The sequence below is a fragment of the Carcharhinus amblyrhynchos genome, chromosome 7, assembly GCF_965287045.1.
Source record: "Carcharhinus amblyrhynchos chromosome 7, sCarAmb.v2.hapA, whole genome shotgun sequence".
Classification (NCBI taxonomy): Eukaryota; Metazoa; Chordata; class Chondrichthyes; order Carcharhiniformes; family Carcharhinidae; genus Carcharhinus; species Carcharhinus amblyrhynchos.
In genome coordinates this window covers 60,174,212-60,198,944 of record NC_137330.1, presented here as the reverse complement: position 1 = coordinate 60,198,944, position 24,733 = coordinate 60,174,212, and the positions used below count along the sequence as shown (strand labels likewise).

Sequence of the window (24,733 nt, the reverse complement as noted above, 5' to 3'; positions counted from 1 at the left end):
TTAAGGGCCAAGTCCAGGATTTTGATCCAGAGGCAGTGAAGGAATGGCAATATAGTTCAAAGTCAGGACATTGAGTTACCTGGAGGGGATTTTGTAGGGAATGGTGTTCACTGGATGCCTGCCGGTAATGAACTGGTTACACCTGTCCTCTAATCTTCACAAAGTTGACATTATTTGTCCCTCAATTCAAAGATGACATCTATTCAGGATTCAAAAGTTTCTGCTACGGGTCTTCGCGTGATTGAACAGGCTCATTCTGGACCCACAGAACTTTGGGCATGGGGGCAGTGTGTCTCTCAATGCACAATGCAGCATTTGCTTCCTTTTCTTTCACTCTCTGCAGTTGCATTGTCTCATCATTAAGACATTTTGACTGAAAGTATGCTACAGCTTGATGGACAAGTTGTCATTATTCTGAATGACTGGCAGCTGTTAATGCTACAATGCTTCAAACAGAACTTCAGAGTGTTTCTAAGTATTTTCTTTGTCCTCCCCTGGAATATGGATCATTGGAGAGTTGAGAAAACAGCACCTGGAGGAGTGCGGGGGTGTGTGCGTATGATGTTTCACATCCGTTCAGATGTCTAGTCCAAGCAAAGTTGGTTTTTCAAGAGTTTTGCCTGAATGTTTGTAGAGCTTGCTAAATGAAATTTTTTCATGCTCTTATATTTCACTGATACACAGTCCAGGTGTCACCGCAGTACAGGAGTGTAGTGTGGAAACTGCACTGTGCAATAGGACTTTTGTTCACTTGGACGTTTTTGTTGCCAAACACACAAACCTATGATTTAGGAGCAGAAATAAGCCATCAAGCTTGCTCCACCATTTAATAAAATGACTGATTGCTTTGATCTGAATTCCACATTCCCAGATATCCACAGTACCTTTCCTTGCCCAACAAGAACCTATGCTCCTCTAGGTGCCAGGTGAGCTAAAACAGATGGTCCACATCTCCCCATGAAGGCACAGTCTTCAGTGGCACATGTTGTCTGACTTGTTAAATGACCAGTGCCTGCTGTGCAGCCGTGGCCTACAGAAGGGCTATCTTTGCTCCCTCTCTACTACCTGATGAGCAGTCAGCATCAGAGCCTCTGAATTGGCCCCCTGATGTTCAGGGTCTAGACCAGGCAATGGGATGGCCCTGGTGTCGTTGCCAATACCTATTTGCCTCGGCAACAGACAATGCCATGAAGGCTAGCTGGCCTGTCCACAAGCCAGAAATTCATCTTTTCTCTGTGGGGAAGATGGAGAGTGAGATCGCAAGCGTGACTCAGTCGCCCCTTATCCAGAGTCATGTAGCATTAGAAGACCAAAGCAGTTTGCAGGAGCTTCCTCCAAGAGAGACGACAGGGTCAGACGCTGGTCCCTGCTCCCTCAGACTTGACTGTAGCCTCTGGATTGGGTGACCCTGAACCTCACTGGATGTCAAACTTCAAACTGCAGTGTGGCCATATAAGGAACAAGCAACTTTTCCACTCATGCCTGGCTCATATGCACTCCCCTCCGTCGATAAATGCAGGCCATTCTAGAACTCCAGCTCACTTGACAACACTCTCTCTGCTGGGTGACCTGGTGGACATTCCCTGGTGCTTTAAGCCTCAGACATCACTAACACTCCCGGCCACAAACAGTTTGCGTCCACAACTATGGGCTCCATTGAGCTCCTCCTGTATTTCCTTAGTAGTGCAGTGGTAGGGTGTCTAATGGAGGGGCCCAGGTGTCTTCCTGTATGTTGGAACTTGGGTGCTGGGGAAGCGAAACCACTGCTGAGGAGTTATGGACTGTCATACAACACCTCAGGTCTCTGGGGTGGAGCAGGGCCTGCGGGTTCAGAAATCCTATCCACTGGCCTGCAGATGTGCAAAAAGTCTCAACACCAGGTTCAAGTCCAATGGGTTTATTTGGCCGCACAACTTTGAGTCTCAGGCTCCTTCATCAGGTGAGTGAGGAATTGTGTTCTCAAACAGATCGTATACAGACAAACTCAATTTACAAGATAATGGTTGAAATGCAAGTCTTTACAGGTAATCAAGTCTTAAAGGTACAGATAATGTGAGTGGAGAGAGGGCCAAGCCCAGGTTAAAGAGGTGTGAATTATCTCCAGCCAGGACAGTGAGAGATTTTGCAAGCCCAGGCAAGTCATGGGGGTTACAGATAATGTGACATGAACCCAAGATCCTGGTTGAGGCCGTCCTCATGTGTGCGGAACTTGGCTATCAGTCTCTGCTCAGCAATTCTGCTTTGTTGTGTGTCATGAAGGCTGCCTTGGAGAACGCTTACCCAAAGATCAGAGGCCAAATGCCTGTGACCGCTGAAGTGTTCCCCGATTGGAAGGGAATACTCCTGCCTGGGGATTGTCAAGCGGTGTTCATTCATTCATTGTCATAGCATCTGCATGGTCATCCCAACGCACCATGCCTCGGGACATCCTTTCCTGCAATGCATCAGGTAGGCAGCCTTTTAAGACTTGATTACCTGTAAAGACGCGCATTCCAATCATTATCTTGTAAATTGAGTTTGTGTCTGTATATGACCTGTTTGAGAACACAAGTCCTTATTCACATGATGAAGGAGCCTGAGACTCTGAAAGCTAGTGCTGCCAAATAAATCTGTTGGACTTTGACCTGGTGTTGAGAGACTTCTTACTGTGCTTACCCCAGTCCAACGCCATCATCTCCATATCATGGCTGCAGATGTGGCCAGATTGAACAGCAGCAGGGCTGGGACAGAAAAGTGAGATCCTTAATGGAGCTTTGAGTGACTGACTCAACAAGCAATTCCTTTATGTCACATGGGCTGACTGGAAGAACATCCATTGAGGGTGCTGGTTGCTGTGCTCCTTCACTTAATTCTGCTTGGCTGGCCCCTCCTTCATCAGGTCTGCAGCTATGATTGAGAGGTATTGAGGGGGCTTTTTATATGGGCCAGACAGTCTTGAAAGAGCAAATTCCCAACTGTGCCTGACAACCAGCGAATAGGAGCTAACAGGTCAGGGTTGCTGACTGAGCCCAGCGTACCCATGGATTCCTTTGAGACTCTCAGATTGACAGAACATATGACATCATCATTGGGGAAGGAGACACCACAGGTGAGACATGTAAGCAACACCAAGCTACATAATGACTGGTTGTAGAGTGAGTTCTCTGAGCTCTATCCCCTCTGCACAAGGACATCCAACTAGACCAATCCCATGTCTCAGAGGAGTGGAAGGCAGGGGGACCGCCAGAAGTTACTTCCTCATCACCAGGATGGGCACCACCACCCCACAGATGCTAAGCAAGGCACCTCCATACACCCCAGTATAACTTTCAACTGGTGACTTACCCCTTTGCTCCCCTGGTGCTCAGTGCATCAGGTCCCCGCTTTTCAGGACCTGTACCGATTCCCAACCTCATGACTTCTGGCTGGAGGGGTGGGAACATGTCGGGTGGCCATTGAATCAACTTCCGAGCCTGATGAGACGCCAAGGGGGCCATGTCAATAGTTACTGGGTTTCCACCCACACTGCCAGGAACCCAATCGGAGCTGGCCTGTGGTGTGTCCTGGGAAGTTCTGGACAAGTTCAGCAAACAGTGCAGAGCCTGCTTTTCAGCTGGCACCTGATTCGCAGGACCATCACAATACTCGCCAGGAGCCTGCAGACCCAGATAATCCCCCCAACCTTTCTCCGTCCTAAAAGGATGAGCACTCATTTTAAAAACACTGATTCTAGTTCTGGACTCTCCCACAAGTGGAAACATACTTGCATTATGTTCATTTTTTTCTTAAGATAACAGTAGCTATCATTAACATCAATATGTTAATACAGGGGTCAGGCAGAAAAGCTTCCAGTGGCTGCAATTGTGTCTGGAGCATAAAAAACGGCTGTTGAAAGCTAATCACACAGTCCCAGGTCATCATTGCAAGAGCTCCCCAGGTAAGCATTTTCAATCCAACTGCCCATGTCTATTTATCAATGGTGTTTCTTTAATTGCAAAACCAGGAAGGAAACTGTTTGCTTATTATTCCAGTGTATGGTTCCATTCTGATAACAAAGCAGCCTACAATCAATGTACAGCAGGATCGGAATAACACCCACCCTTAAGCTGGCAAGTAGCTGGTAACATTCCTGCCACTTCAATGTACAAAGAATTAAACATCTTACACCAGATAATAACTACCCTAATCTTGAGTGACAGTGCTACCATTAATTTCGCCACCTTGAATATCTTAAAACAATATAGTATGAATCATTAAGATACAAAGCGATACATTGATTTGTATGACTCATGACAAACGAAATCACGAAAATGTAATTGATTCTCAATTAATTTTGATAAATTGAAATTACTGATAAATAAAACTAGAAATGCAGATTGAGTCTTTGAAGTTTCAGTTTAAATTCCACCAGGTAATTAAAAGTGAGAGTAGTGCTTAAAAAGATGCTGAATTTTCCATTTAACGAAAGTATTGCAGGTGTGAGTACTCATTTAAATATTGCAACGTGTGCTGGACTTTGCTTTATGCCCAAGGGCCTTGTGAGAATCAATTCCAACGCATGAACATTAGCTCTTCATCACAAACATTTATCATGGCAATTCTCCAAAACTGAAAAAGAACTTAGCATTACAGGTGGGCAGGTCAAGGATTGTGAATTTAAATCATCTTGCCAAATCGCACATTCACGTGTTCGTAAATTAAGACTTTGGACAGAAGAATTACAAATATCAAACAGAACAAAATCTCCTTGTACCAAGAAAATAATACATTTTATGCAATGCTCTGTATACAATCCTTACCCCTGCATCTGCTGTGCAATCAACCAAGACTGAAGGACACGTTCCAGACTAACTACAACATGTATGCTGCAGATTTTAAAAATGCTTGAATTTTATTTAAATTTCCTGGTCTTCTTTGTTAAAAATTATATGGTAATTCTGTGCTACTTATCAATTTGAGCGGCACAGTGTTTAGCACTGCTGCCCTCAGCACTAGGGACCTGGGTTCAAATCTGGTCTTGGGTCACTTTCTGTGCGCAGTTTGCATGTTCTCTCTGTGATTGTGTGGATTTCCTCCAGGTGCTTTGGTTTCCTCAGTCTGAAAGATGGGCTGGTTTGGTACACTGGCCATACTAAATTCTGTGTACCTGAGCTGATGCTGGAATGTGGCGATTAGAGGATTTTCACATCAACTTGATTGCAGTGTTAATGTAAGCCCATTTGTGACACTAATGAACTTTAAAAATTAGCATTCTTTAGCTGTAAAATCCGAATCTGCATTCCTTGTTGTTAGAAGTAATTTTACATGATATTGGAAACGTGACAGCCAATTTTCCAGCAGCACGGCCTCACAAATAGAGGAGTAAAGTAAAATGAGCAGACCAACTTTTAGGATTTCACTGTATGATAAATATTGGTTAGAACACCTGATCACCTTTCCCCTCTTCACATAATTACACGCGACCTTTTACATCACTTGAGGGCTCTTTCCAATGTCTCACCTGACAGTCTAGTTACAAGGAAATGTTACATTATGTGCCTAAGTCATAGACATGGTGCTTCATTGAACTCAATTTTCTGACTCAACAGGAAAGAGAGCAAGAGCCTGACACTTGTTTCAAGCAGAACAAATAATACCACATCATGAAAGCACCATTGTGGAGTGATCCAAAAGTTGTCCTCAAACAGTAAACCAAATAGGTCAAATAGTCTTTTTGCTGTAAGTTGTGTTATGTCCCCCATCTGGGGACAGAAATTCAGATGGGGTGAAGATGTACACCTAAACATGAAATGCAAAGATCCTGATCTCCATCAGCCAAGTGAAATGTAATTTAAAGGGAAGCAGACAAGGATGGACTATAAAGTCAACCTCAGTTACTCTTGTATGAATAACTAGAGAAAGCAGCAACAGATGATTTATACACAGTTTACACATAATTATATCAGAAAAGCACAGACTGTAAAGCAAGTGAAAGTGGGCTGAGGAGTGGAGAAAAAGAATTCCCTAATGGAAGTTTATCAAATTATGACAATTATAAAATGGAGGGGCAGCAAATCCAACGCAAAAGTAAGTGGTAATCATTCAATACTAATCAAGGGAAAATTGTACCAGCATGTCTTTCTGTAAAATCCAGTTTTGGCCAATTATCACCCCATTAGTTTAAACTCAATTATCAGTAAAGTGATGGATGATGTAATTCACAGGTGCCAGTCAGCAACACATGCCAATAATCTGCTCACTGATATTCACAGACACCAGGCTTTTGAAAGGCATAGGGTAGAACCTTACGGCCACATCGATGGGATTTTGTGGTCCCGTTGCAGTGAACAGTGATTTGGCTGGATGCCAAATTCTCCGTTCTCGCTACAATGGCAGCAGGGCATGAATGGTCACGAAGTATTTAGGTGCTGCTCTAATTTCTGGTCAATGCTGTCCCCCTGGGACACGGTCCAGGGAGTGGTGGGAAGCGTCTTCAGAGTTGGCATCAGCCTCTGTGAAATAGAAGTCAATAAGCCAGACAACAACATCCCCATCCTTGGTCGGTGGTTTAGATCTGAGAGAGTGAAGGAAGGAGACAGGTTTGAGTGGGTGAGAAAAGAAACTGAGGTGACCGATGTCATGTCTGACAGTTCAATAAAAAGATCAACAGCAGCTAAGAAAGTGGAGGGTGGAGTTCAGGTGGATGAAGAAAATTGGAGACAGGTGATAGGGACATGCGGTTATGAAGTCTAGTACTTTGCTAAGTACTGCACGTTCAGCTTCGGGGCGGGGGGGGGGGGGGGGGGGGGTGGAATCATATCATAAAATCCCTACTGTGCAGAAGGAAGCTATTCGGACCATCGTGTTTACAACAACCACAATCCCACCCAGGCTCTCATGAGAGAAGGTCAGAGGGAATGTTGAATACACAGCAGGGGCTGGAATTAGGAGGGATGGAGTCTGAGGGACAGGAAGAGAGGGTTTTGGATGGGTGTTGGTATAGACAAATCCTTGGAGCTTACATTCCTCAACACCTGAAAGAGAATTTTATTTTTTAAGGTCTCAGATGAGAAGAAGAATGAAATGAAACAGAGGACAAGGACAGTTCTGAGACAGGGTGAATTAGTGTTGCTGGGGACAGATAGTGTGTGTGTATAAGAACAAGGAGCAGGAGTAGGCCATCTGGTCCCTCGAGCCTGCTCCACCATTAATAAGATCACGGCCGATCTTTTTGTGGACTCAGCTCCACTTACCTGCCCGCTCACCATAATGCTTCATTCCTTGACTGTTCAAAAATTTATCTATCCTTACCTTAAAAACGTTCAACAAGGTAGCCTTAACTGCTTCACCGGGCAGGGAATTCCACAGATTCACAATCCTTTGTGTGAAGAAGTCTCTCCTCAACTCAGTCCTAAATCTGATTTGCCTTATTTTGAGGCTATGCCCCTGGTTGTGGTTTCACCCACCAGTGGAAACAACTTCCCTGCTGCTATCTTGTCTATTTCTTTCATAATCTTATATGTTTCTATAAGATCTCCCCTCATTCTTCTGAATTCCAGTGAGCATAGCCCAAGTCTACTCAGTCTCTCCTCAAAAGTCAACTCTCTCAACTGTGGAATCAACCTAGTGAATCTCCTCTGCACCCCCTCCAGCGCCAGCATATCCTTTCTCAAGTAAGGAGACCAAAACTGTTAACAGTACTTCAGGTGTGGCCTCACCAGCACCTTATACAGCTGCAACATAATCTTTCTCTTTTTAAACTCCATCCCTCTAACAATGAAGGACAAAATTCCATTTGCCTTCTTAATTACCTGCTGCACCTGCAAACCAACTCCTTGAGATTCCTGCACAAGGACACCCAAATCTCTCTGCACAGCAGTATGCTGCAATTTTTTACCATTTAAGTAATAGTCCATTTTGCTATTATTCCTAACAAATGGATGACCTCACGTTTACGAACATTGTTCTCCATCTGCCAGACCCTTGCCCGATTATCTATATCCCTTTGCCGACTTTCAGCGTCCTCTGCACACTTTGCTCTTCCACCCATCTTAGTGCGGCACATGGCCCTGAGTGTGGATCTCAGGATGCAGCGAGAACAACACCCAAGAAACATTCTATGTCCTGGAGATATCTGTAAACCTGGGTGGATTTGAAACATGAGGGGTGGAACTTGCGTTAGAATTCACATGGGGTGGTTGGAGATGGAGACAGTCACTGAGGAAGGAAATATGGCTGTGAAAGCAAATTTGGTAAACACATTGTCGAACACCAGGGGATAAGTGGGAAACAACGAAGGTAAAATCCTGTCAGACAAAAGAGCAGTACTGTAAGGGAAAGCAGGAAGTGGCAGTGAGTTAAACACCAAGATGAAAGCAAATTACTGCGGATGCTGGAATCTGAAACCAAACAGATAATGCTGGAAAATCTCAGCCAGTCTGACAGCATCTGGTGAGAGAACAGAGCTAACATTTTGAGTCAAGATGTCCTTTTATTAGAGCTGAAGGCAACCGAATATGGGATGATATTTATACTGTTACAGTGGGGTGGAATTGACAAAGATGTAACCGACCAAAAGACAAAGGGAATGTAAATGGTGGTGATTATGGCTATGAAGGGTGCTGATAACAACAATTGAGATTAGAATATGTAAATAGCAGAACAAAGGTATAAGCAGCGTGTCAATGGACAACTTGAGACATGCAACAGGTCCAGGGCAGTGCGGGATGAAAGCGACATTTTAAAAAAAGGTGGAACAATGAACCAATGGATGAAAACAATATGATGAAACAAACAAATAAAACAAATGGAAATGAGGTGAAGGTGGAAGGGAGAGTTCATGCTCTGAAGTCTAGAAGGCTGTAAAATGCTTAATTGGAAGATGAACTCATTGGTACATTTGTCCTACGATCAACTATTGGTAAAAGGCGGTGGTGGAGAACAAGGTACAAGTGAACAAGAGAGCACGATATCACAGATCTGTTTATTTAGCACTTCGTGAACTCAAAGGCATTTCAAGGATCTTGGCAGCCAAAGAATTTTGAATTGTAGTCACCATTGTAATATAAATGCAAAACCAATCTGTACATGGCTAAATCCCACAAACAGCAAGGTGATAATGACCAGATGTGAATCAAAGAATCATAGAAACCCTACAGTGCAGAAGATCATTCAGCCCATCGAGTCTGCATCAACAACAATCCCACCCAGACCCGATCCCCATCACCCCACATATTGACCTCTAACCTACAGATCCTGGGACATTAAGGGGCAATTTAGCATGGCCAATCAACCTAACCTGCACATTTTAGAGTGTGGCGGCAGGGAGCCAGAGCACCTGGAGGAAACCCATGCAGACACAGGGAGAACGTGTAAACTCCACACAGTGACCCAAGCCGAAAATTGAATCTAGGTCGCCGGAGCCACGAGGCAGCAGTGCTAACCACCATGCTGCCCATTCTACTTTAGTGATGTAACTGAGGGATTGTGACACAAAATGAGTACCTTCTTGTACTTTAATTGTTTAAACCTTCTGTTATGAATTATTTTTATATAAAAGATGGAGGGCTAATTTTAAATGGCTGATGGAGGCCATATTGCTTGTGGGACTCACGTTAAATTGGAATAACACGAATGTAGATTATTAGTGTGATGTGATTAGGAAAAGGGAGTGGAGAACTGATATCCAAACTAGGTTACCAGCTGTGTCAAGGGTATGGGTGGAACAGTGGCTCTGTTGCCTCGAGGTGCCACGGACCCTGATTCGCTTGCAGCCTTTGCATGATTGTATGTGGAGTTTGTACATTCTCCCTCTGGCTGCATGGGTTTCCTCTGGTTAGATGGATCGGCCATGCTAATTTTTTTTTTATTTATAATGTAGGCTCACATTAACACTACAATGAAGTTACTGTGAAATGTGTAGGTTAGGTGGATTAGCATGGTAAATAGGCCAGGCAGAAGCTACGGTCCTTGTGGAATGCTCTGGAGTCAGTGAAGACATGGACCGAATGGCCTCCTTCAGCACTGGTTCTAGTTCTATGCTTAGAAATATATAAGATGGGTCACAGGAAGAGGGGGGGTAAAAAAGAACAGAATTACAAAGCTTGCAGGTAAATCAGAAGTGAAGAAAATACACAGGTTAAACAATAGGGAAACCTTTTGGGTGGATTGAATAGCAGAACCAATAGATGGGAGACCAGGTAGACTGGCACGCAGCATTATGTCTGTGGCCATAAATAGGCACCAAGTAAAAAAATAGAGTCATGGATCAGAGGGGATAGCAGAGAATCCACTGACTGAAAATGTTGCAGGTTTTTCTCAAAAACACTTGGGGGGAAAAGATAGGAAAAAAACAACAGAAGTTTAGGATCAGGGGATGAATGAAAATAAGTGGGAGACTTCAAACCAGACTGATTGCCTATCTCTCTCTCTATGCTTCCCTTGTGCTCAATGAGCTATAAACACGTACAGAAAAATCATACAGCAAATTGGACAAGAAACACAGAAAAGAACAAACGTTTAGACCGATAAAATTGGATGTGCACACAGGTAGGAAACGTGGGGAAACAAAACGCACGCCCGGAAAATGGCCAGTATATTACAAACAGTCTGAACAGATGGGCGGGAGGGTTGGACAAGAGCAAGTGCAAGATCGCAAGCAGGCCTACGTGTGCGCATACATATCATGCAAGAGAGAAAAAGAGACCAAATTAGATTAAATGGGTACTATGGGTACATAGAACTAAGATTCATGGGATAAATAAATTGAGATAATTTTATATTTTAAATATTCATAGAAGAACATGAAGATCATTTTGATAATCTTTATCCAACTGGGCCAATGTGAACTCAACTAAGCTCTGGCCATACTACTTTGCTCTCTTGCCTGAAAAACATAAGGCAGTTTGTCACCGATTTTGCTGCCCATTTTTTCTGCAACAACGCAGCTGTCTCACCACTCCCGAAAAACACACAACTGACTTGCTCCCAGCCGATACCAACTTCCCTGCACCTGTCACTTCCTAATCTAAGAAGCAAAGTTTCTATTTTAACAGTGAACACAGATCAACATAAAACTCAGCCCTGTTGACATCAAAACACAAGCACTCTCAGACAAGCAGAGTCTGTAACACTTAACGCGAAGGAGGATAAATTACTCTTATCTTTAGAACAAAGAGGTTCTACTCAAACATTCCTTCTTGAATTTTTTAAAACGTGTTAAACTAGTTTAACGAACAAGCTTTGAACTGCAATCCAATGTAACCTCGTATAATCATGTTTTTGATTACATGAATGGATACAAAATTGTTTGACTTGGGGTTGCAATGAGTCACAGTATCCTTCTACCTTGACTAGAAGGATAAGATCCATGCTGCATTAAACACAGTACCTATTGGAAATAAGACTCAAATATTATGACTACCAGAGCAAGTCAGAACGTAGAACATTACAGTGCAGTACAGGGCCTTTAGCCCTCGATGTTGCGCCAACCTGTGAAACTAATGTAAAGCCCATCTAACCTACACTATTCCAGTATCATCCATATGTTTATCCAATGACCATTTAAATGCTCTTAATGTTAGCAAGTCCACTACTGTTGCAGACAGGGCATTTCATGCCCTAAATTGGGTAAAAGTTGATAGATTGCTCATCTGACTTCCCAAAGCCTCCCCATCTCCATGGGGAGGCACAAGACCTGAGTGCAATGGAAAGCTTTGCACTTTTCTGGATACTCAAGAAGCTCATCATCCAAGGAGAAGCAGTCTGCTTGATTAGCAACTCATCCACCACCTTACAAATCTATTACCTCCAACCCTGGTGTACTGTGGCTGCAAATGGTGTATCTGCAGAATGCAGTGCAATAGCCGGCTGAAAACTTTTGTCCAAAATACCTCACAAACTATCACCTAGTCTTGAGGTTAAAGGACAACAAGCAGTGAAACAGAATGACTTCCAAGTATCCCACCAAGTCTAATTCTTTCCTGACTTGGAAATATACTATCATTGCTACTAACACAAAATCCGCAGACTTCAAATCTAATAACACTAAGTACTTTGATCACACGGACTTCAACGATTCATGAAGGTGGCTGATCATAACCTACATAGGCACAACTAGGTATGGGCAAAAAAATGTCAGCTTTGCTCAGTGTCCAGAGGCCAAAAAAGAAATTAATTATAGTTAAAAATTCAAGCCTTGAAATGGGGAATGTCCCCATGAGGACAGATGTCTGGACAAGGTGAGGGAGCGTCATACTGAATCAGGCACAGCACCGGCCAGATGCTGGGGTCACAAATGTTCAAAATGGAACTCAGCCCAATTTTGAGCACTGGTATCCTTTACCTTGCAGAGAATTAATATCAGAATGCAGGATTACTGGTAGATGCTGATATACGAGTAATTACTTTCATTAAGAATGGCCGGATATGCAGGTTAGCTAATGTTGGCAACCATTTCAAAATGTGTTCAGAAGATCAAGTAGCTTTTTTTTTTAAATAAATTCATTCATGGAACATGGGCGTCGCTGGCTGGCCAGCATTTATTACCCATCCCTAGTTGCCCTTGGAGGGCAGTTGAGAGTCAATCACATTGCTGTGGTTCTGGAGTTACATTATGCCAGACCAGGTAAGAACAGCAGATTTTCTTCCCTGAGGGACATTAGCGAACCAGGTGGGTTTTTCTGACAATTGACAATGGTTTCCTGGTCATTAGTAGATCCTTAATTCCAGGTATTTTCTATAGAATTCAAATTCTACCATGGTAGGATCCGAACCTGGGTCCCCAGATTATTAGCCAAATTTCTGATTAGCAGTCTAGCAATAATACCACTAGGCCATCATCTCCCCACGTACCAAAGTCAGTGCCAATACCATAAAACCAGCTGAAAGTTTGGCAGCAGGGGACAACTTCTGTCTGCTGATCTGTCCCCATCACAGCCTCATCTGAGAATCCCAGGGAGAGGGTCAGAAGATAACAGGTGATAACACTAGCAATATCTGTACGTACAGCTCATGAGCCAAAATTTAATTATCCAAGAGAGAATATAATGATTTGCATCATTTTCCTAATCTAACTAGATGGGCATCAATTTGGGGTGGCACAATGGTTAGTATTGCTGCCCCAGCTTTAGGGACCTGAGTTTAATTCTGGCTCATACAACCATGTGGTGTTTGCACTTTCTCCCTGTGACTACCTGAGTATTCCAGTTTCCTCCCACAGTCCAAAGATGTGCAGATTAGGCTGAGCGGCCATGCCAACTTGTTCCCTAGCATCACCGTAAATTAACAGGATAAATAAATGGGATTGCAGGGATAGGACCTTGGTGGAATTGTTGTTGGAGCAGGCTTGATGGGCCAGATGGCCTCCTTCTGCACTGTAGGGATTCCACGAAGTCTGTATTCAACATTCGGTCCAATAAAGTATGTTGGTCATAGACCAGTGAATGGAATGGCAATTATTGAGTACAGATAAGGTGATTGGGAAAAAAGACAGATTTTGAAAACCATCTTCACCCAGTTATTAATTTGTAATTTCCAGTCTCATCTCAAATTTCCTGTGGGTGTGCATTTCAGTAGCTTTTTCAATAGTACAGTATGTGCTACTTTCACTGGGATTCTGTAGTTCCAATGAGGGAAAACGTTTGCAGAAAAAATTCTGGCATTACATTATGGTAAATTAGATTGCTTTCATGAGAAACAAATGTGCATTCTTAATGAAAATATGTTCAGATATTTGTATTCATAAAACCCACCTACTGCAAGCAATCACTAGTCCCCTTGTTAGGGATGCAAACATTTCAAACAATTGTGAATTAATCAGATGATCCTTGCATTCGTCAGTTCCATTCATGATGGCCAGTGAGATAACATTTTATTATAAGCCTGGCATTCTTCATTTTTTGAACATTGTTCAGAGGCCAAATATAAACATTTAATCCCACCATGCACTCTTAAGAGTTGGACAGAAATTGATAAACAAGGCAAAGGAGGAGAAAAACTACCACGAAAGCTACCTTTTGCAATTGATTTTGGGTCAGGTAACCTTTGCCTGCTCATGCATGGAGTACATTTAATTTGGCAGCAATCAATAAGCAGCGTAAATCACATACGTGCACTTGATCTGAGAAATACTAGACCAGGGAAAAAATAAAGGTAGTTAATAAATTCTGAAGATTTAGTACAGTGTATTTTTGAATCAGTATTAGAAATATTGCTGACTTGTCCAATTTTCACACACAACTAGAACATAAAGTAGCACAGAAGTGGATAGTGGGACCTGATCGAGTTGTTCAAGACAGCTTAGAACACTCCACTGCAGAACCACCTATTGGGTCTGACATATCAATGAGATCTATTCCTCTCTTCCATACTGACCTGCAGCAAAATCCTTCAGTCTAAAAGGAAGCCTACTTCGTTTCAGAAATGGTAACATGGATGGTTAAGTGGATAGGCAGTAGTTTCAGATGCCATGGCTGTTTTATTTTTCAAAGTGAATGTGTTTTTCAACATTTGCATCATCCTCCCCAACTTTCCCAGGAGGATCCATTAATGGCAGAAGTTTGGACCAATGTCTGCTGGGAAGACTCTGATTGTGAGTCCTACACAGCAAAATGAACCAGTATCATCTTCTAATTTGTGTCAAGGACATTGATGGCGGACTGGATGCTTGGACAATGTTATTGGCATCAGTGTGATCCACACCCAGTGGTCATTGAAGATTGCTCTATAACTGCATTGATTTTGTTGATTTGTTCATGTTTTCACTTTGGTCAAACTGGATTAAAAAACACAATGCTACATATACCTAGAAATTTCTGCAAACTCAGGTTAGTTGTCACCATGCAGCATGACAGGAAGTTAAACCTATCAGAAAATCTGCAATAGGCAACAATGCTTCAATGGAATGCAGGTAAACTATTCAAGTTTCATTGATTGCAAAAATGAAGCTCCAGTTTTTGGCATGGGAAAAACCTTTGGTACAGCCTTCCAACTTCGATAGCACTGCAACTCGCAAAAGCAGAAAGAATATCCTGCCGTAGAATATCAATTCAGGAGAACTGTGATCATATTTCAAAAGTTCAGCTAGTTCCTTTGATGTAACAAATATCAAGACAAAATCATCCAAACTACAAATGCACAATTCACAATGGAGAACAGATGTGCCAAATACCACGGCGCATAAAATATCTTTAATATAGGCTTGACGTACAAATTCAAAGAACTGCTTTACACATCAAAAGCCTTTGATGGTACACTGATAATCTGAGGGATGCAAATCAACTTGAATTTTGGTTTAGAAAAGAGATTTTTATGCTATGAAAGAAATTCAAATTCTACAACATCAAGGCTGTTGTTGCATGGAACACAAAAGGACTGTAGTCCTGAACAAGACTGAAACCTCCAAAATGAGGAATGAAGATCAATGTGGAAATGGCAGCAGGAAATGTCCAAGTTACTTCTCCGAATGCATGGCAGCAGTTCAGCAAATAACATACATCAGACTCAAGTATAAATTTTAAGAGCTATCTAACATGTATGTTCTATTTATCGGTGAGATATTCACTATAATGTGGAAGAGTGAGGGGGGAATCCAATTGAAACATACAAAATTCTGACAGAGTTGGACAGAAGGATGCAGGGATTTTGTTTCCTTTGATGGGGGTGGGAAGGGGTCTGGAACAAGGGGTCACAGTCTCAGGATATGGGATAGGTCATTTAAGGCTGAGACGCAGAGCGGTGAAGCTTTGGAATTTTCTAGCCAAGAAGGCGATGGGATTTTTCCAGAATTTAAGGATTCTTGGCAGATTACTATCAGTGCATCCACTTTCTCGGCAGCTATTTCCTTCACCCTCCTTGGATACAATTCATCAGATTCAGGGGAGTCAACACTTAGTCTTCTTCATTTCCCTGGTACTTTTCCCTTAATGATAATTGTTGTATTTATTTCCCCCCCCAACACCTTTTCCCCTTGGTTATTTAGTATTTTTTTAATGTTAGTGTCTTCCACCACGAAGACTGACAGTATTTAACTCCTTTGCCATTTGCTGGTTCCCCATTATTATTTGCCCCGTCTCATTCTGTAAGGGGCCGACGTTCACTATGGCCTAATTTATCTCCTTCCTGGAATTGTTCATTCCCACTGAAGTATATCTTTGTTATGAATCATGAACTACTTTCATATATGTCTGCACTGCTGATCAACCATCTTCTCTGCTCAACTCCGTTCACAGTTCACTCCAGCCAACTCTGCCCTCATTCCTTTCCAATTACTCTATTTAAGTTTAGTGCAGTTGTTGCTGATCCAAATTTCCCACTCTCAAATTGAACGCTAATTTTTACCATGTTACAGTCACGGTTTCCGAGGGACTTTTTTTAAACTGAGGTTGTTTATTAAATCTGCTTCATTACATATTACCAGACCCAAGTTAGCCTGATCCCTGTTTGGAACCACAATATATGGTTCTAGGAAACTGTCCTGAATACACTATAAACTCAAAGCAGCCAGCATAATCAAGGGCCCCTACACACCCCAGAGATACTCTCTCCCAGTTTCTTCCAATGGGAAAAGATACATTAGTCCGAGGACATGTGCCAACCGACTCAAGAACAGCTTCTTCCCTGCATCAGACTTTTGAATGGACCTACCTTGCATTAAGTTGATCTTTCTCCACACTCTAGCTATGGCTGTAACACTACAATCTGCACCCTCTCCTTTCCTTCCTTACGCACAGTATGCTTTGTCTGTAAAGTGCACAATACTAATACATGTGACAATGATAAATCAAATCGAGGCTATCTCTGCCAATTTGATTTTCCCAATGCGCCTGAAGATTAAACATCAACCATGACATTTTCCGATTTATTCTCCTTCCTGCAGTGTAGTTACTCGTAGGGCCTGCAGACTTATTTCCATCCCCTTGTTATTTCTTATGTCCACCCATATGGATTCTACATCTTCCAATCCAAGAACATTTCTTGCTATTGTATTTATTTCATCTCATATGAACAAAGTTACCCCACCACTCTTTCCGATTGCCTGTCCTTATCAAAAGTTACATGTCCCTGTATATTCAGTTCCAGCTTTTATATTCTTGCAACATCCCCACAATGGCTACAAGATCATATCTATTAACCTCAATTTGTGCTGTTATTTCTTATATTTTGTGCCAAATACTGTGTGCACATAAGTAACGAGCCATCAATTTTCTTCTTTCTAACCATTTCTCCCCCTTTCACACTATTTTCTGGGCATCATTGCACTCATAAGAACATAAGAACATAAGAACATAAGAAATAGGAGCAGGAGTAGGCCATCTAGCCCTTCGAGCCTGCCCCGCCATTCAATAAGATCATGGCTGATCTGTTGTGGCTCAGTTCCACTTTCCCGCCCTCTCCCCATAACCCTTAATCCCCTCTCTTATCAAAAACCCATCAACCCGCTTCTTAAAAATATTTAGCGAGGCAGCCTCCACCACTTCAACGGGCAGAGAATTCCAGAGATTCACCACCCTTTGAGTGAAGAAGTTCCTCCTCAACTCCGTTCTAAACCGCCTCCCCTTTATCTTGAGGCTGTGCCCCCTAGTCCTACTGTCTTTTTTGAGCGGGAAGAGTCTCTCCACCTCTATCCTATCCATCCCATTCATCATCTTATACGTCTCAATGAGATCTCCCCTCATTCTTCTAAACTCTAGCGAGTACAAGCCTAGTTTATTCAGCCTCTCCTCATAGCTCAACCCCCTCAACTCCGGTATCAGCCTAGTAAACCTCCTCTGCACTCCCTCCAGGGCCAAAATATTCTTGCGCAGGTGCGGCGCCCAAAACTGCACACAGTACTCCAGCTGCGGCCTCACCAATGCCCTATACATTATCTAAATTGCTGCCTTACAACGCTGCCAGGTCTTTTTGCTTTGTAAGCTTACATATCCCCACTCTGAAACTATCCCCCTCTATTTATTTTAGAGCTCTCTACTTTCCTAGTTTCACAATTTGCAAGAACACTGGTCCAGCATGGTTCAGATACAGGTTGTCCCAACAGTATAGCTCTGACATTCCCAAGTACCAATTCCAGTGCCCCATGAACAAAAATGTACTTCTCTTTTTTTTATTTCAAATGATTAACTAACGCCCTGTTGAGTGCCTCAATTGAACCTGCCTCCACCACATCTCCAGGCAGTGCATTGTAGATCCAAGCACTCACCGTCTGACAATGTTTTTTCTCACATTTTATTTGCTTCTTTTGCAAATTGCTATAAATCTGTGCCCTCTCATTCTGGATTCTTTTATGAGTGCAAAGAGTTTCTTCCCATCTACTGTAATTTGATTTGTCACATGTATTAGTATACAGTGAAAAATATTGTTTCTTGCACACTATACAGACAAAGCATACTGTACATAAAGAGGAGAGTGCAGAATGTCGTGCTAGGAACAATAGTAGGAGGGATTACTATTTAAAAGGAGAAAAGCTGCAGCATGCTACAGTGCAGAGGGACCTGGGGGTCCTTGTGTATGACTCGCAAAAACCCAGTCTGCAGGTGCAGCAGGTGATCAAGGCGGCAAATGGGATGCTGGCCTTTACAGCGAGGGGGATAGAATTTAAAAGCAGGGAGGTCTTGCTGCAACTGTACATGGCACTGGTGAGGCCGCAGCTGGAGTACTGTGTGCAGTTTTGGCCGCCGCACTTGTGCAAGGATATTTTGGCCTTGGAGGGAGTGCAGAGGAGGTTCACTAGGCTGATACCGGAGATGAGGGGGTTGGACTATGAAGAGAGGCTGAATAGACTGGGTCTGTACTCGTTGGAGTTTAGAAGGATGAGGGGGGATCTTATAGAGACGTACAAGATAATGAAGGGGATGGATAGGGTACAGATAGAGAGATTCTTCCTGCTCAGAAAGGACAGCAGGACTCAAGATAAGGGGGGAGCAGTTTAGAACAGAGTTGAGGAGGAACTTCTTCACTCAATGGCAGGGCAGGCTCGAAGGGCTAGATGGCCTACTCCTGCTCCTATTTCTTATGTTCTTACAGTCATAGGTAGTGTGTAGAGAAAGATCAACTTAATACAAGGTAGGTCCATTCAAATGTCTGATGGCAGCAGGGAAGAAGTTGTTCTTGAGTCAGGCTTTTGTATCTTTTTCCCAATGGAAGAGAATATTGCCGAGGTGCATGGGGTCCTCGATTATGTTGGCTGCTTTTCTGAAACAGCGGGAAGTGTAGACAATATCAATGGATGGGAGGCTGGTTTGCATGAGGGACTGGGATTCACAACTTTTTGGAGTTCCTTGCAGTCTTGGACAGAGCAGGAGCCATAACAAACTGTAACCAGAAAGAATTTCTATATTGCATTTGTAAAAGTTGGTATGCCTGCTGTGACACTCACCAAGTTTCCTTAGCCTCCTGAGAAAGTAGAGACGTTGGTGGACTTTAACTATAGCACCGGTGTGGAGGGACCAGGACAGGTTATTGGTGATCTGGACACCTAGAAACTCGACACACTCAACCATTTCCACTTCATTCCTGTTGATGTAGACAGGGGCATGTCTACCATTATGCTTGCTGAAGTTGATGACTGTTTCCTTCGTTTCTTTAGCATTGACGCCATTGTATCCAACCCCTCATGATTTGATCACCTCTATCAAGTCTCTTCTTCGTCTTTCTCCTCTCCAAGGAGAGCAGACCCAATGTCTCCAACCTATCCTCATAACTGAAGCTTCTCATCTCTCAAACCACTAGAGCAAACATCTTTTGCACTCCAATGCATTAACATCTTTCCGATAGCATGATTTCCAGAACTGTACATAATACTCCAGCTGAGGTCTAAAGTTCCTTACAAGTTCAGCATAATCTCCTTGTTCTTGTATTCTATGCCCCTACTAAGATTCTCTATGCTTTATTAGCTGCTCTCTTCACCTGTCCTGCCACCTTCAATGATATATGCATCATACACCCAGATTCCTCTGTTCCTGCAGCCCTTTCAGAACAGTACCCCTTATTTTGTGTTGTCCATCCATGTTCTTCCAACCAAAATGAATCACCTCACAATTCTCCACATTAAACTTGATCTGCCACTGATCTGTTCATGCCCAACAACTTGTTGTTTATGCCCTTTTGAAGTTCTCCTCAATTTACAATGTTTCAAAGTTTCTCGTCATTTAAACTTTGCAATTGTCTCTTGCACACCAAGACGTAGATCTCAGAAGCAGCATGCGTGCCAATACTGACCTCCGGGGAATCCAGTACAAACCTTCCTCCAATCCAAAAAATGCCCATTAACCAGTGCTGCTACGTTCCTATTACTCAGTCAATTCAGTATCCACACTGCTGCTCTCCATTTTATTCCATGGTTTTCACTTTTCTCACAAATCTATTGTGTGGCATTATATCACAAGCCTTTTGAAAGTTCATGTATACTACATCAACTGCATTATCCTCATGGGCCAATTCTGCACATTCAACAATTTTCTCATTCAAAATTTATACTATCAACTCACCTTTTTCTATGTGGCCACTAATTCTCTCTCAGGTAATTGTTTCCAGAAGCTTCCCAACCATTCAAGTTAAGCTGACTGCTCTTAATTGCTGGGTTTATCCGTGTAATCTTTTCTGAACAATGGCACAAGATCTAACATTCTCCAGTCCTTGGCACCTCTCCTGAGTCTAGGGAAGTGTCATTGCAATTTCTCACTTGCCTCCTGATCCTTGGTTGCATTGGTTCCAATGTCTTGCCAACTTTAAATACTGACAGTCAATCCAAAACTTCCTCCTTATCAATTTTTAACACTAGTGGCAGCTTCCTTCTCTGTCAACATAGCATTCATCTTTGCCAAGGAGTTCCAAGTTAAGTATTTCCTCAATACTTCAGCCACTTCCCTGGCCTCCATGTAAAATTTGTGTTCAGCTCTCTAATCCGCCCCACTCCTTTTACCACACTTTCACTATTTTTAAGTCTATAAGAAGATTTTGGGATTCCCCATTATTTTGGTTGCCAGTCTTTTCTCATAACTCCCATTTGCTTCTCTAACAGTCAATATTTAGAAGATCCCCTTGCTATACTGGGCAAATTGGCTCAGCATCTTAAAAATATAAAACTTTGCCAAGCTGTCAAGAAAGCACATACATCACAGGCTGAATCTTTCTGTAAACTAAGATACCACATTGAGGCTTGTTAAGAACAGCCTAATTGGTTTCGCTCAGTTGGCTGAACAGCTCATTAGTGATGCCAACTGCATAGGTTCAATTCCTGTACTGGCTGAAGTTATTCATGAAGGGCCGCCTTCTCAACCTCGCCCATTGCTGAGGTGTGGTGACCTCAGGTTAAATCACCTCAATCGCAGCCTATGGTCATCTGGGACTATGGTGATTTTACCTTTATCTGTAAAGTGGCTATAAGCACAAAAAGAAATTGTAACATTTAGAAAGGATAGGACAAAGAAATGGTGGATTGCTGGCTCTATTAACTTGTTTTGGTATTTGCACAGCAATCCTTTTGGCCTCTTGCACATCCCTGATTTACATCTTTGTGTCACTGGTGGCCATGCCCTCAGCCACCTAGACAATGACACTCTGGAATTCATAAGAACATAAGAACATAAGAAATAGGAGCAGGAGTAGGCCATCTAGCCCTTCGAGCCTGCCCCGCCATTCAATAAGATCATGGCTGATCTGTCGTGGCTCAGTTCCACCTTCTCGCCCTCTCCCCATAACCCTTAATCCCTTCTCTTATCAAAAACCCATCAACCCGCTTCTTAAAAATATTTAGCGAGGCAGCCTCCACCACTTCAACGGGCAGAGAATTCCAGAGATTCACCACCCTTTGAGTGAAGAAGTTCCTCCTCAACTCCGTTCTAAACCGCCTCCCCTTTATCTTGAGGCTGTGCCCCCTAGTCCTACTGTCTTTTTTGAGCGGGAAGAGTCTCTCCACCTCTATCCTATCCATCCCATTCATCATCTTATACGTCTCAATGAGATCTCCCCTCATTCTTCTAAACTCTAACGAGTACAAGCCTAGTTTATTCAGCCTCTCCTCATAGCTCAATCCCCTCAGCTCCGGTATCAGCCTAGTAAACCTCCCAATTCCCTCTACAATTCTTTTCATGTCTCCCTCCTCTAAGATGTTCCTTAAAACCTGCCTCTTTGATCAAGAGTTTGGTCATGTCCTAGTATTTCCCTATGTGGCTTGGTGCCTCATTTTGTTTGATTGCGTTCCTTTGAAGCATTTCAACATGTCTTACTATGTTAAAGTCACTACATTAATGCAAGTTATTACTATGTTTACTTAGCATTGAGATTGTTTACTGATTCCAAGGCCTATCGTTCATATTAGAGGGCTCTTAAACAATGAAGACAATAGTAGGTAACATCATACAGACGAGTGTTGAATACTTTCTCTTCTCTCCGAATAATGGTACCAGCTAGAGCATTATGGAAAAGCTCAAATGTAATCTTTTTCCTATCTAGAGAACGGTGCGAGACAGCAAAAGAAAGCACAGCTGTAACATGCAATCAGTTGTACTGCAGATGTTGTCTCACATATTGTTCAAAATTTTACAAGCTGGATTAGTTTCTTCACCAAAACATTCGTGCTTTCATAACTGAAACATATCCCAGGGCAATCAGCAAACATACTTTCAGCTGAATGCCAAGAAAACAACTAAAGCAGCAGCGGAAGCTTACGCAATATTTTTTAAACAAGCGACATTTTAAATTCAGTACACACACACACGCAGTTTCAAACCCAAAGCAGGATAGGATTTGGCTCAGCTGTCCTCAAAATATCTGAATGTACACATGCAAGACTACGAAAGCTCTCAGCACCTTTGGAACAGGAACGCAAATATACATAGAAACCAAGGATTCGGGGGAAGTGGGTGGGCACAAATTCAGGACCAACAAGTCCACTGCGTTGGTCTGAATCATGCTGCTGTAATCTTGTTTATATCCTCCAAACCTTTCTCTCTCCTTCGAAAGGTACCTAGTTCCCAAGCAACAACCTGTTTCACCGTTTTTCCTCCTGCCAGAAGTCCATAACTATCACAGTTTGTGCAAAGTAACAACACCAAATCAGTAAAAAGTGACTTGGCTAAAGCTTGACAAAATGCACTTCAAAATTTAACAACTGTTTTTGGAAACTTTCCCTTGCTCTCATACTATGGAAGTCTGGTTTTACTCAGTTGCTGCGAGTGGGCACATACCTGGGAAGTATCTTCCATAAGTCCCCTGATGTTTTCCACCACGTCAATGCGCTTGTAGCGACGAAGAGCACTAATGAGCTTTGCCAGATTGGCTTCAGGATCCCGAATCGTCCAGTGTTGTAAGGCTGCATACGCTCGTTCGTGATCTCCTGAATACCCATTGGAGAAAGCTGCTACTTCTCGTTCAGTTGCGTTGGCGAGAAACTGATATATGTCCTTCCACTGGCTACCAATCTGAGCTGCCACGAGTTTCAGAATGTCGACACCTAATCCAAAAAAAAACACAACTGCGTTAGTAATACCTTTGAATATTAGCTCAATGCGCTGTTATTGAATTATCTGGCAATTCTTTCACTATGTGCAAATAAGCTTAAACTCTAACAGGCAAAAAAAAGATTGGCAGCTACACAAGCCTCTTTGCAATAATCTAAATGCATGACATATGCAGAAACCCATCAGCTTAATGAGTTTCTAATGCTAATTCTTGTGAAATCCAGATAGGTAGTTTCAACTTGATATTAAGTTTACACTCTCATTCTGTAGATATATCCCAAGTCCCTAGAAAGCTTAAATGCAGGTCAACAAAACACAGGCCTCAACTTTAGCTACGAGCACAAATGAAAATTAGCCAACTGAAACCATATTGTTTATTAGTTTAGAATCACAACTATCAGTTATGACAAAATTGCTAACAGCATTACATAGAACTAAATGGGATGAACTTGTCTCATTGAGAACTCTTATGCCCCATTCCCAGTCGCATAGAACCAGGCTGAACAACAAACAGAAATGGTGCTTGGTGTACCGACAGTTATTAGATCAACCTGCCGCAAACAAAGTACTCTTCAATTTTTTCTCATCATGGGTACAATCTACTTCAGCCCAAAGAGAACTGAATGATAGTACCCCTCTACGTCCTCAACTTCCAGCAGTAGGATGCCCATTGGTACATAGACAACTGTCAAATGTGAGTTAAAGCTCTCACCAGCAAAGACAGAATCCTTCATCAACAAAATGGTTAACAGGACTCACCATAAAAGTGCACACCATTATCTTCACAATAATCAATGAACAATAATTTAATTGGCTCAAGGTGCAACCTTTAATGCAGTCATGATAGGTAACAAACCTAGGATATGCAAGCATAGCCAACTATAAAGCCAATACTCCATTTCCTTTGAGCTATTTAAAGAAAATTTATTTCCCTTCAATATACATGCAGGAAAGCTTATGATGTGACACTGATCTTTCTAGAAATTCAAATTCATTGTTATGCATCAGAATTATCACCAAGTAACCTACGTTCCAAATACAGGGGCTTCAAGTCTGTCTTAAGGTCAAATTCCTTCCCAGGTTTAAGTTGAGCATTCCTATCCTGAAGATGTTACGACTTTTGTCACAACTCTATTTCACTCTGTTTCCAGATTATGATGGGAAAAATCTCATTTAATTGTACCCCCTTTTGATTAGACAGCTCGTAGTCACCAAGGTCTCATATCCTGGAATCGCTTATAATCACTCTTCGCCCAACTTCTTTACATTTTTTAAACCTGCCTCCTTAAACCTCTAATTGGTTCATTATTCACTTATTT

General features: G+C 42.4%; 1 protein-coding gene across 1 annotated transcript in view; it reads right to left on the bottom strand.

Annotated features, from left to right (window-relative positions):
- tnfrsf21 (tumor necrosis factor receptor superfamily, member 21) overlaps positions 1–24,733 on the bottom strand; it is an 86,806-nt gene that overhangs the window by 22,959 nt on the left and 39,114 nt on the right. Inside the window, exon 4 of the mRNA XM_080192428.1 lies at positions 23,142–23,407. Coding sequence (XP_080048554.1) covers positions 23,142–23,407 — 266 coding nt within the window. The remainder of the gene's footprint in view (positions 1–23,141; positions 23,408–24,733) is intronic.